We start from the raw sequence: 17,494 nt of genomic DNA on the forward strand, positions 1-17,494 counted from the left end.
AAATGCAGTTACTAAATGATACATTAATTCTACTTTATTTTAGGACTTCTATACAGTTTTCCATATCACCTATACCACTGTACATTCCATCAGCAGTGCATATAGCTTCCCATGGCTTCCAGGTTTTCTGCATACTTGGCCAAACTTGCTGCCTTTTGAAATTTTTATTGAAATAATCCCAATAAGATGACATTTCATTGTGCCTTTGATTTTCATTCTTCTGCAGATCAGTGGTGATGACTGTCTTTTAATATTCTTTTGGCAATTTATGTTTCTTTTGTAGGCATATATCTGTTAAATTTTTGTATTATGGGGGTTGTGGCATAGATTTGTGGGTTTTGTTTTGTTGTAGTATTGATATATAGGAATTCCTTGTATAATGTTGCAATTTGCTTATTGTCTCTTTTGCTGTGCAGAATTATATCAAACTAATGTATTTTTACTTTCAAAATTTTGATTTGGTTCCTTGCATTTTTGATGTCATAGCCAAGGAATCATCAAGAACAATGTCATGAACCTTTCCCTTGCTTTCTCTAGGCATTTTAAAGTCCAGAATTGACATATAAGTCTCTAATCACAACCTATTTTGAGCTGATCTTTCTGTATGATGTAAGATAAGGATCAACATTTACTATTTTGCATGTGGATGTTAACTTTTTCTAATACCATTTGTGAAGGACCAAAATTTTCTTGATTTCCTACGCTTGCTTGGTACTCTATAAATCACCAATTGATTCATGTATATGTACATTCTGCAGTTCTTATTCTCTGTACTAATATGTGGTTACTTTTATGCCAGTAATGAAGTTTTAATTAATTTTCAGTCTTTTTGAGACAGTGTCTCCCTGTAGCCCCAGCTGACTTGGAACTTCCTAGGTAGATGGCCTCAATTTCATAGAGATCTGCCTGTCTCTGCTTTTTGAGTCCTGGGACTAAAGATGTGAGGTACCACCACTCCCAGCTGAAATTTTAATTTTTGTAGCTTTGTAATATACATTTTCAAATCAGGAAGTATGACATCTCCAGTTTTGCTCTCAAGGATGTTGGCTACTCAGGTACTTTTCTGGCTTTATGTTTGCTTTGGATTATTTTGTTTCTATTTCTATGAAATTATCATTGTAATTTTTATAGGGATTACCCTGAGCTATGGATCTCTTCAGATAATATAGGTATTTTGGCAATGTTGACTTATCCAATCCATGAACACTGGATATCCTTCATTATATATATTTTTTTCTTTTTTGATTGTTTGAAATTTCTGATCTATGTATCATTTCCTTGGTAATGTTTCTTCATAGGTATTTTATTATTTTGTTCTGTTGTTAATAGGATATATACTTGGAAGTAGCAACAGTATACATTCTTGCCTTATCCTTAGAGTAAAACCTTCAGTTTTTCACATGTGGGATTTTGAAATATGGCTTTTTATGTTGTAGTAAATTTATCCTATACCTAGTTTGTTCAGGGTTTCAGTGTCAGGAATAATGACGATCTTTTTAAAAAATTCATTGTGGACTTTATTAATGGTACGACCTTAAAAACTCAAAATTCATAAATTCATTTATTCGCTTTTAAAATTTTGATTGAGGACCTGGAGAGATGGCTTAGTAGTTAAGAGCACTGACTACTCTTACAGAGAATCCAGGTTCAATTCCCAGTACCCACATGGCAGCTAATAACCATGTCTAACTCCAGTTCCAGAGGATCTGACGCCCTCTTCTGACCACCATGGGCATTGTATGGCATGAGTCTACTTACATATATGCAGGCAATACACTCATACACCTAAAATGAAAATAATAAACAAAGTATTTAAAATTTTTTTGATGGATAGGAAATAATTGATTCCATTGTTATGTGTACATTGTGATAACTTGATAAAGGTAATACAACTTGTGTTTTTCTCTTTTCTAAAAAACAGATGACTCAAGTTTCAGGTACTAAAGTTCTTAATTTATGACTTTTGTTTGGGCTGTCCTGTGTACACTCAAAAGAATTCCAAGTTTGCTTTCACAATAAATCCCAGACATTTACACAGCTGAGATTTTTATTTGGAAACACAGTATTAAGTGTCTGTTAAGACGAGGAAAAGAAAATAAACCCCTGCTCTGCTCTCCTCCACACATACTGACATTACTATCAACTGTAAATAACAACGTGTGATGGAATGCAATTATAATGCCAGTTGTCCACAATTCTTTCCTCATGCATAATGTTTCTGAGATTTAGAAAGGCACCGATAGACATGCTTCAACCAACTGCTTTAGGAATCTGGGTGTGGAAGTTTTACAGAGACACTTGAATTTTTTAATAAGAACTACATGTACTATAAACTTGCTTTTGATATATAATAAAAATTATAGAGAAAAATGTTCCACATTTGATGTGTTAAGTCTAAAATCTCTTTAATCTAAATGTTAATATGGTTAAGAAATATAGGTGAAAATCCCTTTCCTCCGTTTATCCTGTGCTCAGATGAATGGACTCAAGTAAAATTAATTTATTTCCAAGTATTTCAGGACTTAGGAAATCTTACCTGAGTTCTGTTGCCAAAAATTAGCTATAATACAACGACACTCCATAACTTCAAAATGTATGGAGAGAAGTCTATTTTGAAAACACGTATTTTAACAACTCAATTCTATCTATAATCATACAAAATATGGGTTAATGGATTCTGTTTTGGATGTTATGATGACAGCATGAACAAATTAAAATATTTTTGTGTTGAAATTGTGGGAATTATTCTTTTGTAGTTATGTTATTGTGTTCTCATGGTATTTTTCAATAAAGTAATATTTTTATGAGAAAAAATATTAGTCCACTGCTAATTACATATTTTAGAAAGATACTTTATTATGGATTTATATATTTTTATTTTGAGTGGTGCTGTGCATCCAACCTAGGGATTCAGACCTAAAATGATTCTTACAATAATATGTATAAACATAGCAGTGTAACCAAATGCCCACAAGCATTTCTACTTCAAGTCCCTGTTTTCATATTTTAAGACTAGCTAATTAGTTCATCTCTATAATTTGTTTTGTTCATTTTCTTTTTATTTTTTATACCCTCCATATCTTAGCTAAGCAAGGACCCTAGAAAGCAAGCACAAGAACACAGTAAGGATAGTAAATTTTTTATTATGTACTGTAAGTAAATATCATTTTACTCAAATGTGCGATTCCACAGAAACTCCAAAATGCAGGAAATTAAGCAACATGCAAATGTAGCATGTTATTCTAAGAAGGTCTCTAAAGAAAACAGCCATTAAGATAGTGTCATTTTGTTGCACTTAATGTTATTTTGGTTTTCTTTGGTAGGGGAAGACTGAACAAGGGCTTCATGAAGATTTGTGTATGTGTTCTAGAATTCGGTGACTTTCTCCTAAAAGAGCAAAATTCCCTCCCAAACAGCTTGCTAAAAGTTCTAAAGATTTGCTTGTTATGTGTGAGGTTCTAGGTTCAATCTTCATTACCACCCCCCCCACACACAAATCTGAAGAGAAAACTATGAGTTGGGTCCTCACTAATGCCTTTCTTCTCTGCAGTATTTTAAAGTTGACAACCCATGTTGAAATTCAGAATTTTGTAAAGTTTCCATATCCTACCATCTTAACTTCATTTTCAAATATAAATCTTATGTTTTCATAGATCCTGCACTTAATATCTCTTTCACTGAGACTTTGTAAGTGTTCAGTCTGAATACAGATCAAAATTTTTAGCGTTTTCTGGCACTAAGTACCAATAAAAGCCATTTTATGGCTCTCCAATCATTAAAACCTTAATATCACTGAAGCAAAGAAAAGAACTCTGTATATCCCCTGGGGATAATTCTTCCATTGTGCTGGAGATTAATGGAGCAAGGATAAAGGAACATCTCTGCGTTCTATTTGACCCAGTGATCATTCAGCACCAGGCATCCAGCACAGGAATTAACTTTGACTTTCCAGGGCACTGAAGGCAGTATGTAACCTATATCCTATTCCTAGGCAAAAATAGTGTAGGATATTAGCAAACTTCAATGTAGAAAAATATGAACACCATCTTGATTTTTTTTTTTTTAAATCCTGGCACAGGGGAAGCGGGGACGTTACTTAGCAAGGTTCCAGCTTTCCTCGCTCTCACTCCCCCCACCCCCACCCCCACCTCCTGCCCTTCCTAGCACTGATCCAAGCTCTTGGTCCCTTGGTTCCTTGGTAGATCTCTCCTGCAGAAAGCGCCCCCAGTGCACCGGTCCCCTCTGGGCCCGCCTGCAGCACATCTGCCCTCCTCTGCTGACTCCGCCCCGCCTCTGTCCCGACCCGCCTCGCGTCGGAGCAGACCCACGGCGCGACTGCCAGTCAGTCCCTCCGGACCTGCCAAGAGCCTCGGACTGCCGCGATCACCGCGCCTCACTCGGTCCGTACCCAGTATGCATCTTGGGAATCTGGGCGGTCTCAGGTTCCCCGCGCGTGTGTCTGTGTGTCTGTCTCTGTGTGATGGGCTCTCCGCAGCCTGCCTGCCGCTGCCAGCGCTCCCATGTTGCTGGTGCCCTTTGGCTGGGCTGCGCGCTGCCGGGCGGTGCTGAGCCCGCCGACCCCGGCCGGCCGCGGAGGAATACACACTCGGCCCTTGCCCTGCTTCTCGCGGTGTAAACCCCCAGGAGCTCGAGGCCTGTGCTTCTGCAGAAAGCCACTTGCCAGGCCTCGGTGGGCAAGGCTGGATGTGCGGAGCCAGGCAGCTCCTTGATGATTTCTTAAAATTAACGGGGAAGGGAATATTGCTTTCCTAACATTGGCTTTTGAAGTCGATTTGAAATCTGCACGGGTGAAAAATGTAAATCCTCTTAGGGGAAACAAATTGATTATTGGGTTGCCTTTTTGTCTGATGCGGTTGTTCTGAGCCTGCTGACCAGCTGTTTCTGAACTTCATTTTCTCAGCCTGAGCCTCAACAGTGATTCTGAGTCTGCTTTTAGCTTCCCTTCGCCTGCCTTGGCTTTTTTCTGTTCCTGAACAGCTGTTTGGCCCATAGATTAGAGAAAGCAGCCTATTTTTTTTTTCTTCTCCCAAGAGAGCCTCTTTTAAGTGCTCAGATATGGGGAGTGGGGAGCCCAATCCTGCTGGCAAGAAAAAGAAGTACCTCAAGGCTGCCCTGTACGTGGGTGACTTAGACTCTGATGTCACAGAGGATATGCTCTATAAGAAGTTCAGGCCTGCGGGCCCTCTGCGCTTCACTCGAATCTGCAGGGACCCAGTGACCCGCAGCCCCTTGGGTTATGGCTATGTTAACTTCCGCTTTGCTGCAGATGCTGAGTGGGCCTTGAACACCATGAATTTTGATTTAATTAACGGCAAACCATTTCGCCTCATGTGGTCACAGCCAGATGACCGCTTACGAAAGTCAGGAGTTGGAAATATATTCATCAAAAACTTGGATAAATCCATAGACAATAGGGCCCTGTTTTATTTATTTTCCGCGTTTGGGAATATTCTATCCTGTAAAGTTGTATGCGATGACAATGGCTCGAAGGGTTATGCCTATGTCCACTTCGATAGCCTTGCTGCTGCCAATAGGGCCATCTGGCATATGAATGGAGTTCGGCTCAACAACCGCCAGGTGTATGTTGGCAGATTTAAATTTCCAGAAGAGCGAGCGGCTGAAGTCAGAACCAGAGATAGAGCAACTTTCACTAACGTTTTCGTGAAAAACTTTGGAGATGACATGGATGATGAAAAACTGAAGGAACTTTTCAGTGAATATGGGCCAACTGAGAGTGTTAAGGTAATAAGAGATGCCAGTGGGAAATCTAAAGGCTTTGGATTTGTGAGATACGAGACACATGAGTCTGCCCAAAAAGCAGTCCTAGAGCTGCATGGGAAGTCAATAGATGGGAAAGTCCTATATGTAGGAAGAGCCCAAAAGAAAATTGAACGCCTGGCTGAGTTAAGGCGGAGATTTGAACGGCTGAGGTTAAAAGAAAAAAGTCGGCCTCCAGGGGTGCCTATTTATATTAAGAACCTGGATGAGACCATCGATGATGAAAAACTGAAGGAGGAATTTTCTTCGTTTGGATCAATTAATCGAGCCAAAGTGATGATGGAAGTGGGGCAAGGCAAAGGTTTTGGAGTTGTCTGCTTCTCTTCTTTTGAAGAGGCTACCAAAGCAGTGGATGAGATGAATGGCCGTGTAGTGGGCTCCAAAACACTGCATGTCACTCTGGGCCAAGCCAGGCGCAGGTGGTGAGGAATAGAATGATCAATTTGTTTAGCCTTAGCTGGTGCCTACTTAGATTGGGCTCCTTTGTGATAGGGGATTATTTTCTGCCAATTCACAGGGTTTTCTGGTTTTTTTTTTCTTCTTTTTTTTTTTCTTTTTTTAATAAGTGACTACTTTCTTTTGGAAAAAAGTGTACCTAGGAAACCTTGTTCATTTTACTGAAGAACATAATTTCTAATTGTGAAATTGTCATTTTATACAATTTTTTTGATCTAATATCTTTAGGATTGTGTGGAATAAACTTTATTTCCCTACCTTTTTTTTCCTGAACAGTGAAAATGAGGCAATTGATTATAATTCCTTCTTTATTTCTGTAATTATAATTTAAATTCTTACATGAAAATATTTTTGTCATTGCCCTTACTTCTAAATCTAGCATGGTGAAAAGTTCCCACTTTCTTTTTTAGAAGTCAAGAGAGAAGGGGGGGCATGTGTATGAGCCAATTAAAATCTCTGAATAATTTCACTTTAAATTATTTAAAAGGAATATACTTTTAAATTATCATGAGAATTCTTTCCTTTATTTCTGTTTTTTTTTTCTTTTATAAGTATATCGTGAGCATACTGTAGATTGTTAGTAGTGCTGACTAGATATTGACATTTTTCTTTATTAACTTCATGGTTTGTTTTCTCAATCAGTACTTTTGGAAAATTACTGCTTTGAAGCGGGGCTGTTTAAGTATGATTGTATCTTAAAATCTTTCCTGAGAGATTTGATATTTGAATATATTCTAAGAATCATACCACGCATTTTTCTAAATTTCCTAGCAAATATACATAGAGTATGTTAAATTAATAAGACAGTTTAATAATTGCTCTAAATTACCTTTACCTACAATTTAATGTTTTATCTTCTTTCTTTAACAGGTGTCAATGTAAAGGTAAAATTATTGATGGGCTGCTGTTGGAAAACTAAAGAGCTTGTTTTTCCTAGTAAATCTTTATTATGTCCATGTGAAAACCTTCACAGGCATTCCAAAGTTAAGGAAAACATTGTTGTTTGATTAGTTCATCAACTTCCGCCCATTACGTGGGAATTATTAATTCCAAATACTTCTCTTTGGCTGCTTAAGAACACTGAGACTAAAAATGTTCTGTTTCAGAACACTCAGAAAAAAAAAAAGTAAAGCCATTCTGTTTCAGAACATTAAGAAAAAAATGCTCTGTTTCATACTGCAGTTACTTTATGTACCTTGTAATTTCTAGACTGCAAATTCTCCACATTTCACTTGCAATTTCCTGTTCTCCTCACTTTCTGCTTTCAATCTCTAAAACATTTATGCCTGTTCAAATATGTTTTGGAAATAGAGAATTTCTCAAGTTTTGCAAACTTTGAGTGACTGCTTTGAAATACATGATTTGTTGATAACACAGATCTAATCTTGAGAAAAGGTTTGTGTCTATTTTTAGTTGATCTATTAATTTACAGATGAATCATTTTCACAAATTAACACAATAATCATACAATTTTAAATTGTCTGTTAGCTCTTTGACCATAAAATGAAAATAGGACATTTTTATGTAATTACCTACAAATTCTGTGTAAATGCATTATCAGGTGTTTTCAAAATGAAAGTAACTTTTTTTTTATTGTAAATGTAATACATGTTCATTATAAAAACTGTACACATTACAGAATTAATTTACACAATTCAGAGATAATCACTATTAATATTTTAGTATGTGCATATATTTCCATATGTTTTTTATTGTGTATGTACACTTTTTCCAAGATATATGTACTATTTTGTATTTTTTAAATGCAATCTGAATCATGATCATATTTTTCATGCCTATAAATACTAATCGATATCATGATCTTAGGAACTGCATAGTACTCCAACACATGGATGTAAGTTGCATATGTAGTTTGTTATTGAATAAGATTTTATTATTCAGTATTTCTAAACTTTGCAAGCAATACTGTGATAAACATCCTTTTCTTCAAGCACTGTGGCTTACGAGTTTGACAAAAACATCTATAACATTAAGAACATTGCTAGAAAATTTAAAAATCACATGGTACTTACCTATGTACCAAAGTTTTGGAAACCCTACAATATGAATTTACATGTAAATTATCAGGCAAGACTAAAATCAAAAGAAGAAAATTTTCATGGTTTAGGAACCTATTTTTTATTATTTTGACCATCCAAGTACATAAAATTCAAATAAAATTTAAAATAGTTATAGTGACAATGATTTTTCTTATTTATTCTCCCTTTTAAGCATTACCACTTTTCAATTACAGTATAAATATGAAGCATAAGTTTTAGCCTATCCCTTTGAAAATCACTTAAATTCAATACAAATCTAGAAAGGTTTCTAGAGGGCAAAATTCAGCACATATAGCCATTTCATATATAGTTTTGGAAGCTCACATTTAAAGCGTCGCTAATTTCCAAATGTCAGCATGTATAGTAACCAGGCAGAATTAAAATATGCCTAGGAACGGGTAAGATACACATGCTGAGGACTTGGCTAACATTTTGCAAAACTTAAAATTCAGTAGGTGACAAGCAGGAAGGAAACATAAAAAGTAATCTCTATTTGAACACAAACCTGGGTAATTTTTCAACCATGTGTTTAAGTTGAAACTACATATAATGACCTCCAAGGAGGACTAACACAACCTGACAGTTTAAATCAGTGGCAAAGGGTATATAAATTTCTCAGCATTTACTAGCACAAGGTAATTAGTAAAAACATATTATATTGTTAATGCTTATGTTAATAATAGATGTTTTAATACAAGTTTTGTTTTGCTTAGCTTTTCAAAGCAGACACTTGGACAAACTTTAAATACCCCCACGAAGAAGAAAGTTAAGACCATTCCTTTGTGGTTACAAGCCATCACAGTTAAAGTTATTCTGGGATTGGTCTTCTGTAAAGGAGATTTCATATATACTGCTGTCTATCTAATACCAATGATTAAGTAAAAGATAAAATTGTTATACAAGTAAGTGGTATTTTAGTCCAGTGTGAGATAAAAAAACAATAATAATGATTTATTCAATTAGAAACTCAGAAATGGATTGAGCTCTATCTACTTTGCAAATAAATGGCCTAATCTAATTTAAAAAAATTAGAAATACATTAATAAATGACTGAAGAGAGATGATAGAAGTGTCCTGAGCATCTGTAAAAGCACATAAAATATGTATACCTTCCACAAATTCTTAATTAAATGCATCAATAATGTGATACATCCTTATATTTATTTAATTTCTAGTTCTCTCCTCAGCATTTGATGAGATATCTGAATTATTAAATATTCTTTGAACGCATAAATTGAGCACCAATTGGCTACATAGATTGGTTTGTAGTACTGGAAGCAGAGATTCCTCCTTTTATTGTTAACATTTTATCAAAGGTCTTATTTTTATCATACTATAATTCTATGATTATTTACTATTTGATTGATAGGCATGTCATAACAAAATGCTTGGAGTGAATAGTTTATTTGTAGAGCAATACTTTTTATAAGTTTGTGACTTGCTGTTGCAAGTCTCCACAGTGATTTCTGAGTTATTTGTACTTGCTACTCTGAATTTTTTTTAATTCTAGGAATTCAAGGTATTATTCACTGATCATGAACTGTGTCATAACAAATGGTTTCTTGAACCCTCAGGGGAGTTAATGTATCCCAGTTATCTCCAGGAGATAATGGTCAATATTTTGAAATAATTCATTTGTGATAGCAAATCTGAAAATAGAAAGACCTGGTGCAGATCATGTTCTAATACTTTATAATTCTTATAAAGCAAAAAACTTAACCCCAAGTACTTCACCATCAAAAATCACAATCAGTATATAAATAGCTTTATTTGGGACTAGAGAGATGATTCTGCAGTTAAGACCACTGACTGCTCTTGCAGAGAACCCGGGTTTGGTTCCCAGCCCCTACATGGTGGCTAACAACTATCAGTAACCAGTTCCAGGGGATCTGACACCTTCTTCTGGCCTCCACAGTCATTGCATGACACAGATGCATTTACATTCATACAGGCAATACACTTGTACACATAAAAAATATGAATAAAATAAATTTTAAAAAGTAGCTTTATTTGGCAGGGAAAATGTTCAGTCTTTTCCCTAAATTTCCAATCAAAAGCTTGGGGTCTTCAGAGTTTATTTAAATTTTCTTTCGAATGTATTTAATTCTTCAGGGAGGCTCTAGAAATAAGAATGAGTGCCAATAATATACGGTATGATTTTTCAGTCATTAGATTAAATTTGCTTCTTTGATTTAGAACTGATCATTAAACAAAATAATGTAAATTATATGCTTTTACACTTTTGGGGATTAACTTTAGATTTACAAAAGGAAAAATAATGTTTTTGAAAAATCAAGGTTTTTATACATCAAAATATCTGGGGCTGTTTAAAAATCATTTTAGGGCAAAAATATGTAGAATGGTAAACAACTTTTTTATGTCACCTATCTTGGAGAAATTTGGGCATTCTAAATCCCTAAATATAACAAAGAGAGGAATTTATGTACTTTTCTCTGTTTCATAAAATCACAAATATATAAATTAATAGGTTTATTATATATTATATTTTATTGTTGTCTAAAAGAGTAAATGCTTTATTGTAGTCTTTATGACAGGGCCACTTTAAATACATTGTGGTAAGGATAGTGAAGAATCGATGCAAGTCAATGTAATGTGATTCCTACAAGAAAGACAGGAAAAACCAAGATTGTATTTCTTTGTTCATTACAGCTTCAAAGAAAAAAAAAGGGAAATATGTTAATTAAAATAATTAAGGCATATGAATAGTCATTTAACTGCTGGAAGTGTAAATGAACATTGTGAAGACATTAAACCTTCCTCGTTGGATATCTACTTTAAGGTGAAACACCAAGGACAGCTTCCATTTGGTTTGTGAGGCTATTCCTATCCTTGATGTGACTACTATAGTGATCTTAAACCTCAGGAGTACTTTTTTGTAAGTGAACTTTCTTAAATAATTACTGGTGCTAATCTACTCCTCTCTACTTTCTTATCTTCATTCACCTCACATCAGTCCACCTTTGTCAACATTTAAGATTACGTAGGATTTTTCTGCTTTATGTAGTTTGAATAAACGTCACCTCAAAATTTTATTTGTAGCTATTAGATGTGCATGTCTGTGATACTGTACAACTCTGTTGAGATGACGTTTCAGGATCTGCATGTTAAGCCACCTGCAGTAGATGGTGGGAAACTTGTCTTCTGTTTAGATGTGAGTGAATGTATTTAGCTAATGATATTCTTTTGAAAGAATGTATATTCAGTAATAATGCTAATTAAAGCAACAAATAATCTACAGGATCTGATTGGAATTGTGGTTTCACAATGTATACATGGGATTGAAGATTTGAATACCAAAGACTGATAATATATATACAAATATATTATATAATTGGAATAATTTTGAGTCATGAAAGCATAGTCCTAGTTACAAGAGTTACTGCTAACAGAAAGTTTTCAACTTTTCTGAAGTACCAACAGAAGCAATGGAATTATGCACATGCAGACATTTTTGTTTCATGGTGACATACTATACTGATGTGATTTAATGTGATCTTACTAAGGCAAAGAATAAAAATACATGGGATGATACTATTTTGAAACTTCTGTTCTATTTTGTTCTAAATCAAGCAAACCATCAAGGAACCAGAAATGTATAAACTACATGTGTCTCTTCCTTGAGTGTTGAAAATGAAAGTTTTATTTTAGGCAGAATGATTTCCTCAGACTATTTTGGCAAGTTTCAATAATTTTATCTTTCAGTTCTGAGTGATATTTATAGATCATCTATTTTCATGCTCAAAGACAGTTTTTCCTAATACTTTTTAAAGTGATTATAAATTGAAAAACAGTGCTACAACTATTCTTCAAAACAGTTTGGATCACAAAAGCTAATTTAAGTTAAGTTTTAGAGACAAGTCATTTATTGATTGAAGTTTGTCTGGAATCTGGGACAAGAGCTTGGAGTGACAAATGTTTTAAATAATCTTGTACTATATATATGTATTTAAAGTGTTGCTTACTTTTTATGTTAGAAATTTATCATGCTTAATATGCAAATGATGTTTATCATTTTGGTTTCCAAATGAAATTGATAATGTTATTAAATTCATAAAACAATATGGAATCTGTCTCTTAACGTCTAAATTACAGCTCCTTGACTAAAGATTTTGCATCAACTGACTTAAATCAATATGAGGAATTCATTACTGAAAACAGAGGAGTTTCAGATAAATTTAATAAGTTTTGAAATCTCAAACCATGAATTATGTAGTTGTGAAAATATGAAACATATCTGTATAAGATTGTAGTTGACCCACTGTCCCTAGATGGAAAGCACTCACAAAATACTTGAAAAAAAAAATCCTTCACAAGAACTCTGGATCATATGAATTTTTCTAACAGTAGAGTAAATCTAACTGCAAATGAAAATGAATAAAGTGAGAAAATGCAAATATTTGGTCTTTAAACATATGAACTTATGACCCCCAAATTAATCTTTACTAAAGAAGACTAGCATTTAATATTTGAAGTTGCCTCAGAAGATAGATTATTTCTTTCCTAATATGACACTTCCTGGAATTCTTATTAAAGGAATATGCCAATAAATTACAACTTTTAATGATGATTCTGGCTCATGATCATAAATTAACACTAAATTCAAAAAGCAATTTCATACATAAGATTAATATGAAAACAAAGAGCAATTATCATACTATATAATGGTAACAGAACAAAATGCATTTTGCTAAAATGTAAAAAGAAGTAGCTAGAGCAAAATAAGACTTTTCATAGTTGAGAAATAAAATACTGAGGAAAAAGTCAACAAAATATTTTTAGTGGATGCAAGACATTTGATAAAGAAAATTATTTTAATTTTTAATATTTTAATATTCCAAACTTTAAAAAGTAACATACAATTAATAATGGATGAAATTTATTTCCTGAAAATTTTGATCTGTTTTTCATTAAAGAAGTGAAAAGCTAAACCTTAACAGATTTGACTGAATTAATATTAAACTTATATATTTCTAATTATCAATTAAAAATTTAAAGGTAACTTGAAACTGGGAAATAGTTTTATTTCCATTTCTCTGATGACTAAATATGTTGAACACGTATTAACATATTTTATAGCCATTTTTATTTCTTCTTTTGAGAACTCTCTGTTCAATTCCAGAGACCATTTTTCATGAATAATGGCACAGGGATTTGGATTTCATTGAATATGTAGACAACTTTTGGTAGGATGGTCATTTTCACACTATCAGTTCCTCCAATCCACAAGTGTGGGAAATATCAATTTTCTAGTATCATCCTTGATTTTCTTTTAGTTTTAAAGATTTCATTGTAGAGGTCATTTATTTCCTTAGAACGTTTATTGAAAGGATAAATCTACTTTGAGGTTCCAACTCACCTCAAAACAGTGGGTGGATGGAGGGAGTGTCAACAAAATATAATGATGTATGGAAACACTATTTAGAAAACTACTACTTTTTTTTTTTTTTTTTTTTTTTTTTTTTTTAACTGCCTAGCCAATTCCTACCTCCTATTCTTATCATACCATCCTCTGAAAAGGTTATCATGAATGTTGCTTATGACCTTGTGTGTTAGAATGGAATGTTTTATAAATGTCAGCACTTGGTGGTTGTGATGCTTAATCTTGATTGGCTTGACAAATGGTGCTTTTGAGACAGGGTCTCCCTGTAGCCCCAGCTGTCCTGGAACTCATTAAATAGGCCAGGCTGGCCTCAAATTATAGAGATTCACCTGCCTCTGCCTCCCCCTCCAGAGTACTGGGATTAAATACCTGCACCACCATGCCTGGCTTAGAAAAGTACTACTTTATAAGATAACTAAAAGCATAAATCTTTTTATTTTGTAAAACAAAAAGTCGGAATAGAGTTACCCTGTATGGATGAATAATGCTTCTCCCAGTGCCACAGAATTTCTCTCTATGTATTGTTGACCACAGAGGCCTAAGAGGCTCTCAAAGCAATACAGGCTACTTCCATTCCTTTTGATTTCCCATCAGAACTGCATGGTAAGACTCTATTTCTGAAGACACCACACTTTAGATACTGAGGTGGAAGCTTCTCCATGCTGCTTAGCATTCATAGTGCCAGACGGTGCTATGCAGGCTATTATGGGAGAACACTCACAAACAGTGTTACCCAGTCATAAGCATTGTCTATGGCTATACTAACGAATACTGATGTGCCAAGCAACATATGCCACCTGGTGCAATAATGGCATGACTGGAGTGTAACCAACTGCACTCTGATTGATTTTGATCAACTCCATAGGAGGGAATCTATGCCTGGTGATTTTACACTACCCGGGCATTGCAAGAAACAGGTGCACTCACCTACATGCAAGCAATACATGCATACACATAACATAAAAATAATAAAATATAAACATATATTTTTAAAAAAAGTCTATTACTGGCAATGTCACAGGCCCTAAGAGGAATCCAGTACTGTATTTACCTAAATGCATATATACGTAAACTGCTTTCTAGATATTTGTGTTTTTACCGATAGAGTAATGCTTCACTCAACATTGTTTTTGCTGTGGATAACAGTTAGTAAAGACTTATAACCTGTCAAACTGCTGAGAATTGATGATACTCGAATACTAAACTGGACATCTATATTGTTCCCTCCAAGGCTCAGATAACATCATGGAATAAGTAGTATAAAGAATGCAAGAGCCAGAGGATGAGGAGTACTGGATGTGCTGTGAAACTTACCTCTTGGTATGGCATGGTCATTCCAATCATAAACACACAGCAGCTGTAACCACATCATAAGATCTGTACACACAAAATAAGTCAAGAAAGTAGGAGGGGCACTAGTTGGGAAGAAAGAGGGAGTCAGTAGGTACGAGTGAAGGATAAGCGGACAATGAAGAGTGAATATGAGCACAGTACATCATATACACTTGTGAAATAGGCAAGAACAAAATAATAAAGAAAATTGGAAGTACACTAAATATTCCTATATAAAAGTGACAACGCTTACATGAAAAATAGGAGAAGCAGTGAGAAAAGAGGATAAGAGAGAAAAGGAGAGGGGTGGAAAGGAGAGAGGAAAGGTGAAGAGGAGAGGGTAAAAGAAAGGAGTGGAGAGGAGAGGTGAAGAAATGGAAAGAGCAAGCATTCAGCAATGTCCATGGTAAATAGCTAAGAAATATATAATTTGTGAGATATCATTGCATCTCTGTAATCAATGATACTGAAAGAAATAATATTGATGAAGTATATCAAACAGCACCATCAGTTATTAGGGTTCAGGTTTAAATTCATGAAAATATTTCAAAACTCTTGAAAATATTAATATCTGTAGTTTTGGAATAAGCGATTACCATCTAAAACTCAGAAAAGTACAAGTACCCCATTAGAATGAAAACTTAACATTTTTAAACTCTCATTAAAGATCACTGGACTAATCTTCATGGCTCATAATCTTTTATAGCCCTGCCACCTCACCATCACACTATAACATAATCTCTGAAAAAAAAACTGGATCATATTGATCAGTGTATTGTTTGTCAACTGAATTCACTTCTTTTTTATATGAATCCCCCTATATTTCTTTTTAGGTAGGTGCTTCTACCACAGTGTAAGACCATAAAAGGAATATAGTACCCATTTGTTTGTCAAAATCTGCACTTTCTGCTTTTCTGATGAAGAAATTATTTGCATCCTATTGCTACAAATGAAAAATAAAAACAAAAAGGCAAGGAGAAGACCTCAAATGAAGTTACCATCCACTAACTTAGAATTTACATCTTTTCCCTTTATCATAAATTTGGTTCTCTTGGTATAGCTCAGTTTACTACAAATAGGATTTTGATCATTTTACAATATAAGTATGGTTATTTACACATGCCACTCTTCTGTACGTGATTGCTTGCTTGGGAAGATTATCACTGATATGTATTTAAAGCAATATAAACAGAAATGAAGTTTATTAGTTATTAAGAAAATAGCTTAAAATTGAGAAAACACTGGAGACTATGTCTACTTGGACCTTTTTATACATTAACCTTCACTAACTCTGGCTGAACTGCAAGATAAATGAACAGTAAAATTAAAAAGTAGTTGTGAAGTGAAGTTTATAGTGAAGAGAACAAAGTATACGGAAGATCATTTTTGAAACAAATGATTTGTGTTCCCCAATAACCTGCCATGCTCTAGTGGATGAATACTCTCTCTCTCCCTCTCTCTCTCTCTCTCTCTCTCTCTCTCTCTCTCTCTCTCTTTCTCTCTCTCTCAGCACTAATTAGATGAACATGAAGTTGAGAAGATGGCATGATGGAGAGGGCATGGGTAATTTGGAAAGGGAAAATGGGGACATTGTATATATGTCCAAAATTCACAAAGAATAAACAAAAGAAAAAATTATTTTTCTAAACTGGATTCATAACTATAAGGCATCCAATTCATAATCACATGCTAACATAAGCAAATGTTTTATTTTGTTTTATAATTAAGATAAATGTGCTAAAACAAAAACATGTTCCACTGTATTGTTCAGATTTTTACAGCCATTTATCTCGAACATAATTTGTAAAATTTCATTTCTTATAAAAATATTTTTTAAAAACTAAGGAAAATAAATGTATTAGTTGAAAATGCTATGTCAGGTCTTATGTGTGAATAATTAACTCATCTCCTATATATTTTACATCATAAAATAGAAATGGCTTTGTAAATTTTGCTGTGTACAGTGGCTCGTTCCTGATTTACAACACTTTTGAGTTGTAGGGAGGAGGCTCAGGAATTAAAAATCATCCTTGAATGCACAGTAAATACCAGGCCATCATGATCAAAATGAACACGTGTCTCACAACAAATAAACAGTTAGCTGGAGTATGTTGTAAAGCACATTCAAAGACCAAGAACATATTAATAACTCTTGTATTACAAGAGCCCTACAGGTGCAAATTGGGGCTGCAGATGACTGCTATTCTCCTTTCTCTCTTGCCCTAAACTTTTGTCAATGCTTCTTTTTATTTATATTTTTCTATTTTGTGAATTTCATACAACATATTTGGTCATATTTAGATTCCCTCCCATGTCACTTCACCTTTTTAACCCCCACCAAATACCTGTACATATATGCCTGTAGAACAAACAAAAAGCAAGAAAAAGAAAGAAATGACTATACTTTTATTTTATTACTTTGAAAAGGTTTATTTTGTGTGTGCAT

The 17,494-nt window shown here is 34.3% G+C and overlaps 1 protein-coding gene across 3 annotated transcripts; it reads left to right on the plus strand.

Annotated features, from left to right (window-relative positions):
- Positions 1-4,328: 4,328 nt before the first annotated feature.
- Pabpc5 (poly(A) binding protein cytoplasmic 5) lies at positions 4,329-7,272 on the plus strand. Of its 3 annotated transcripts, none has more exons than XM_008852462.1 (2): positions 4,329-4,400; positions 4,928-6,317. In XM_008852462.1, exon 2 carries the CDS (start codon positions 5,077-5,079, stop codon positions 6,223-6,225), a length of 1,149 nt encoding a protein of 382 aa, XP_008850684.1. In that variant the 5' UTR covers positions 4,329-4,400; positions 4,928-5,076; the 3' UTR covers positions 6,226-6,317. The 3 variants fall into 3 exon arrangements, with proteins under 3 accessions (XP_008850684.1, XP_017658509.1, XP_029411611.1); XM_017803020.2 differs by having other exon boundaries at positions 4,363-4,400; positions 4,922-6,311; XM_029555751.1 differs by lacking the exon at positions 4,329-4,400 and adding an exon at positions 7,126-7,272 and having other exon boundaries at positions 5,077-6,221.
- The last annotated feature ends 10,222 nt before the right edge of the window (positions 7,273-17,494 follow it).

Source organism: Nannospalax galili, unplaced genomic scaffold, assembly GCF_000622305.1.
Source record: "Nannospalax galili isolate Female #2095 unplaced genomic scaffold, S.galili_v1.0 scaffold586, whole genome shotgun sequence".
Taxonomy (NCBI): Eukaryota; Metazoa; Chordata; class Mammalia; order Rodentia; family Spalacidae; genus Nannospalax; species Nannospalax galili.

Bases quoted from the DNA above. Each gene is read 5' to 3' on its own strand.
- Pabpc5 (XM_029555751.1), top strand. From the start codon at position 5,077: ATGGGGAGTGGGGAGCCCAATCCTGCTGGCAAGAAAAAGAAGTACCTC. The intron at 6,222-7,125 runs GTGAGGAATAGA...TTTCTTTAACAG, and splicing joins GGCCAAGCCAGGCGCAGGTG to GTGTCAATGTAAAGGTAAAA.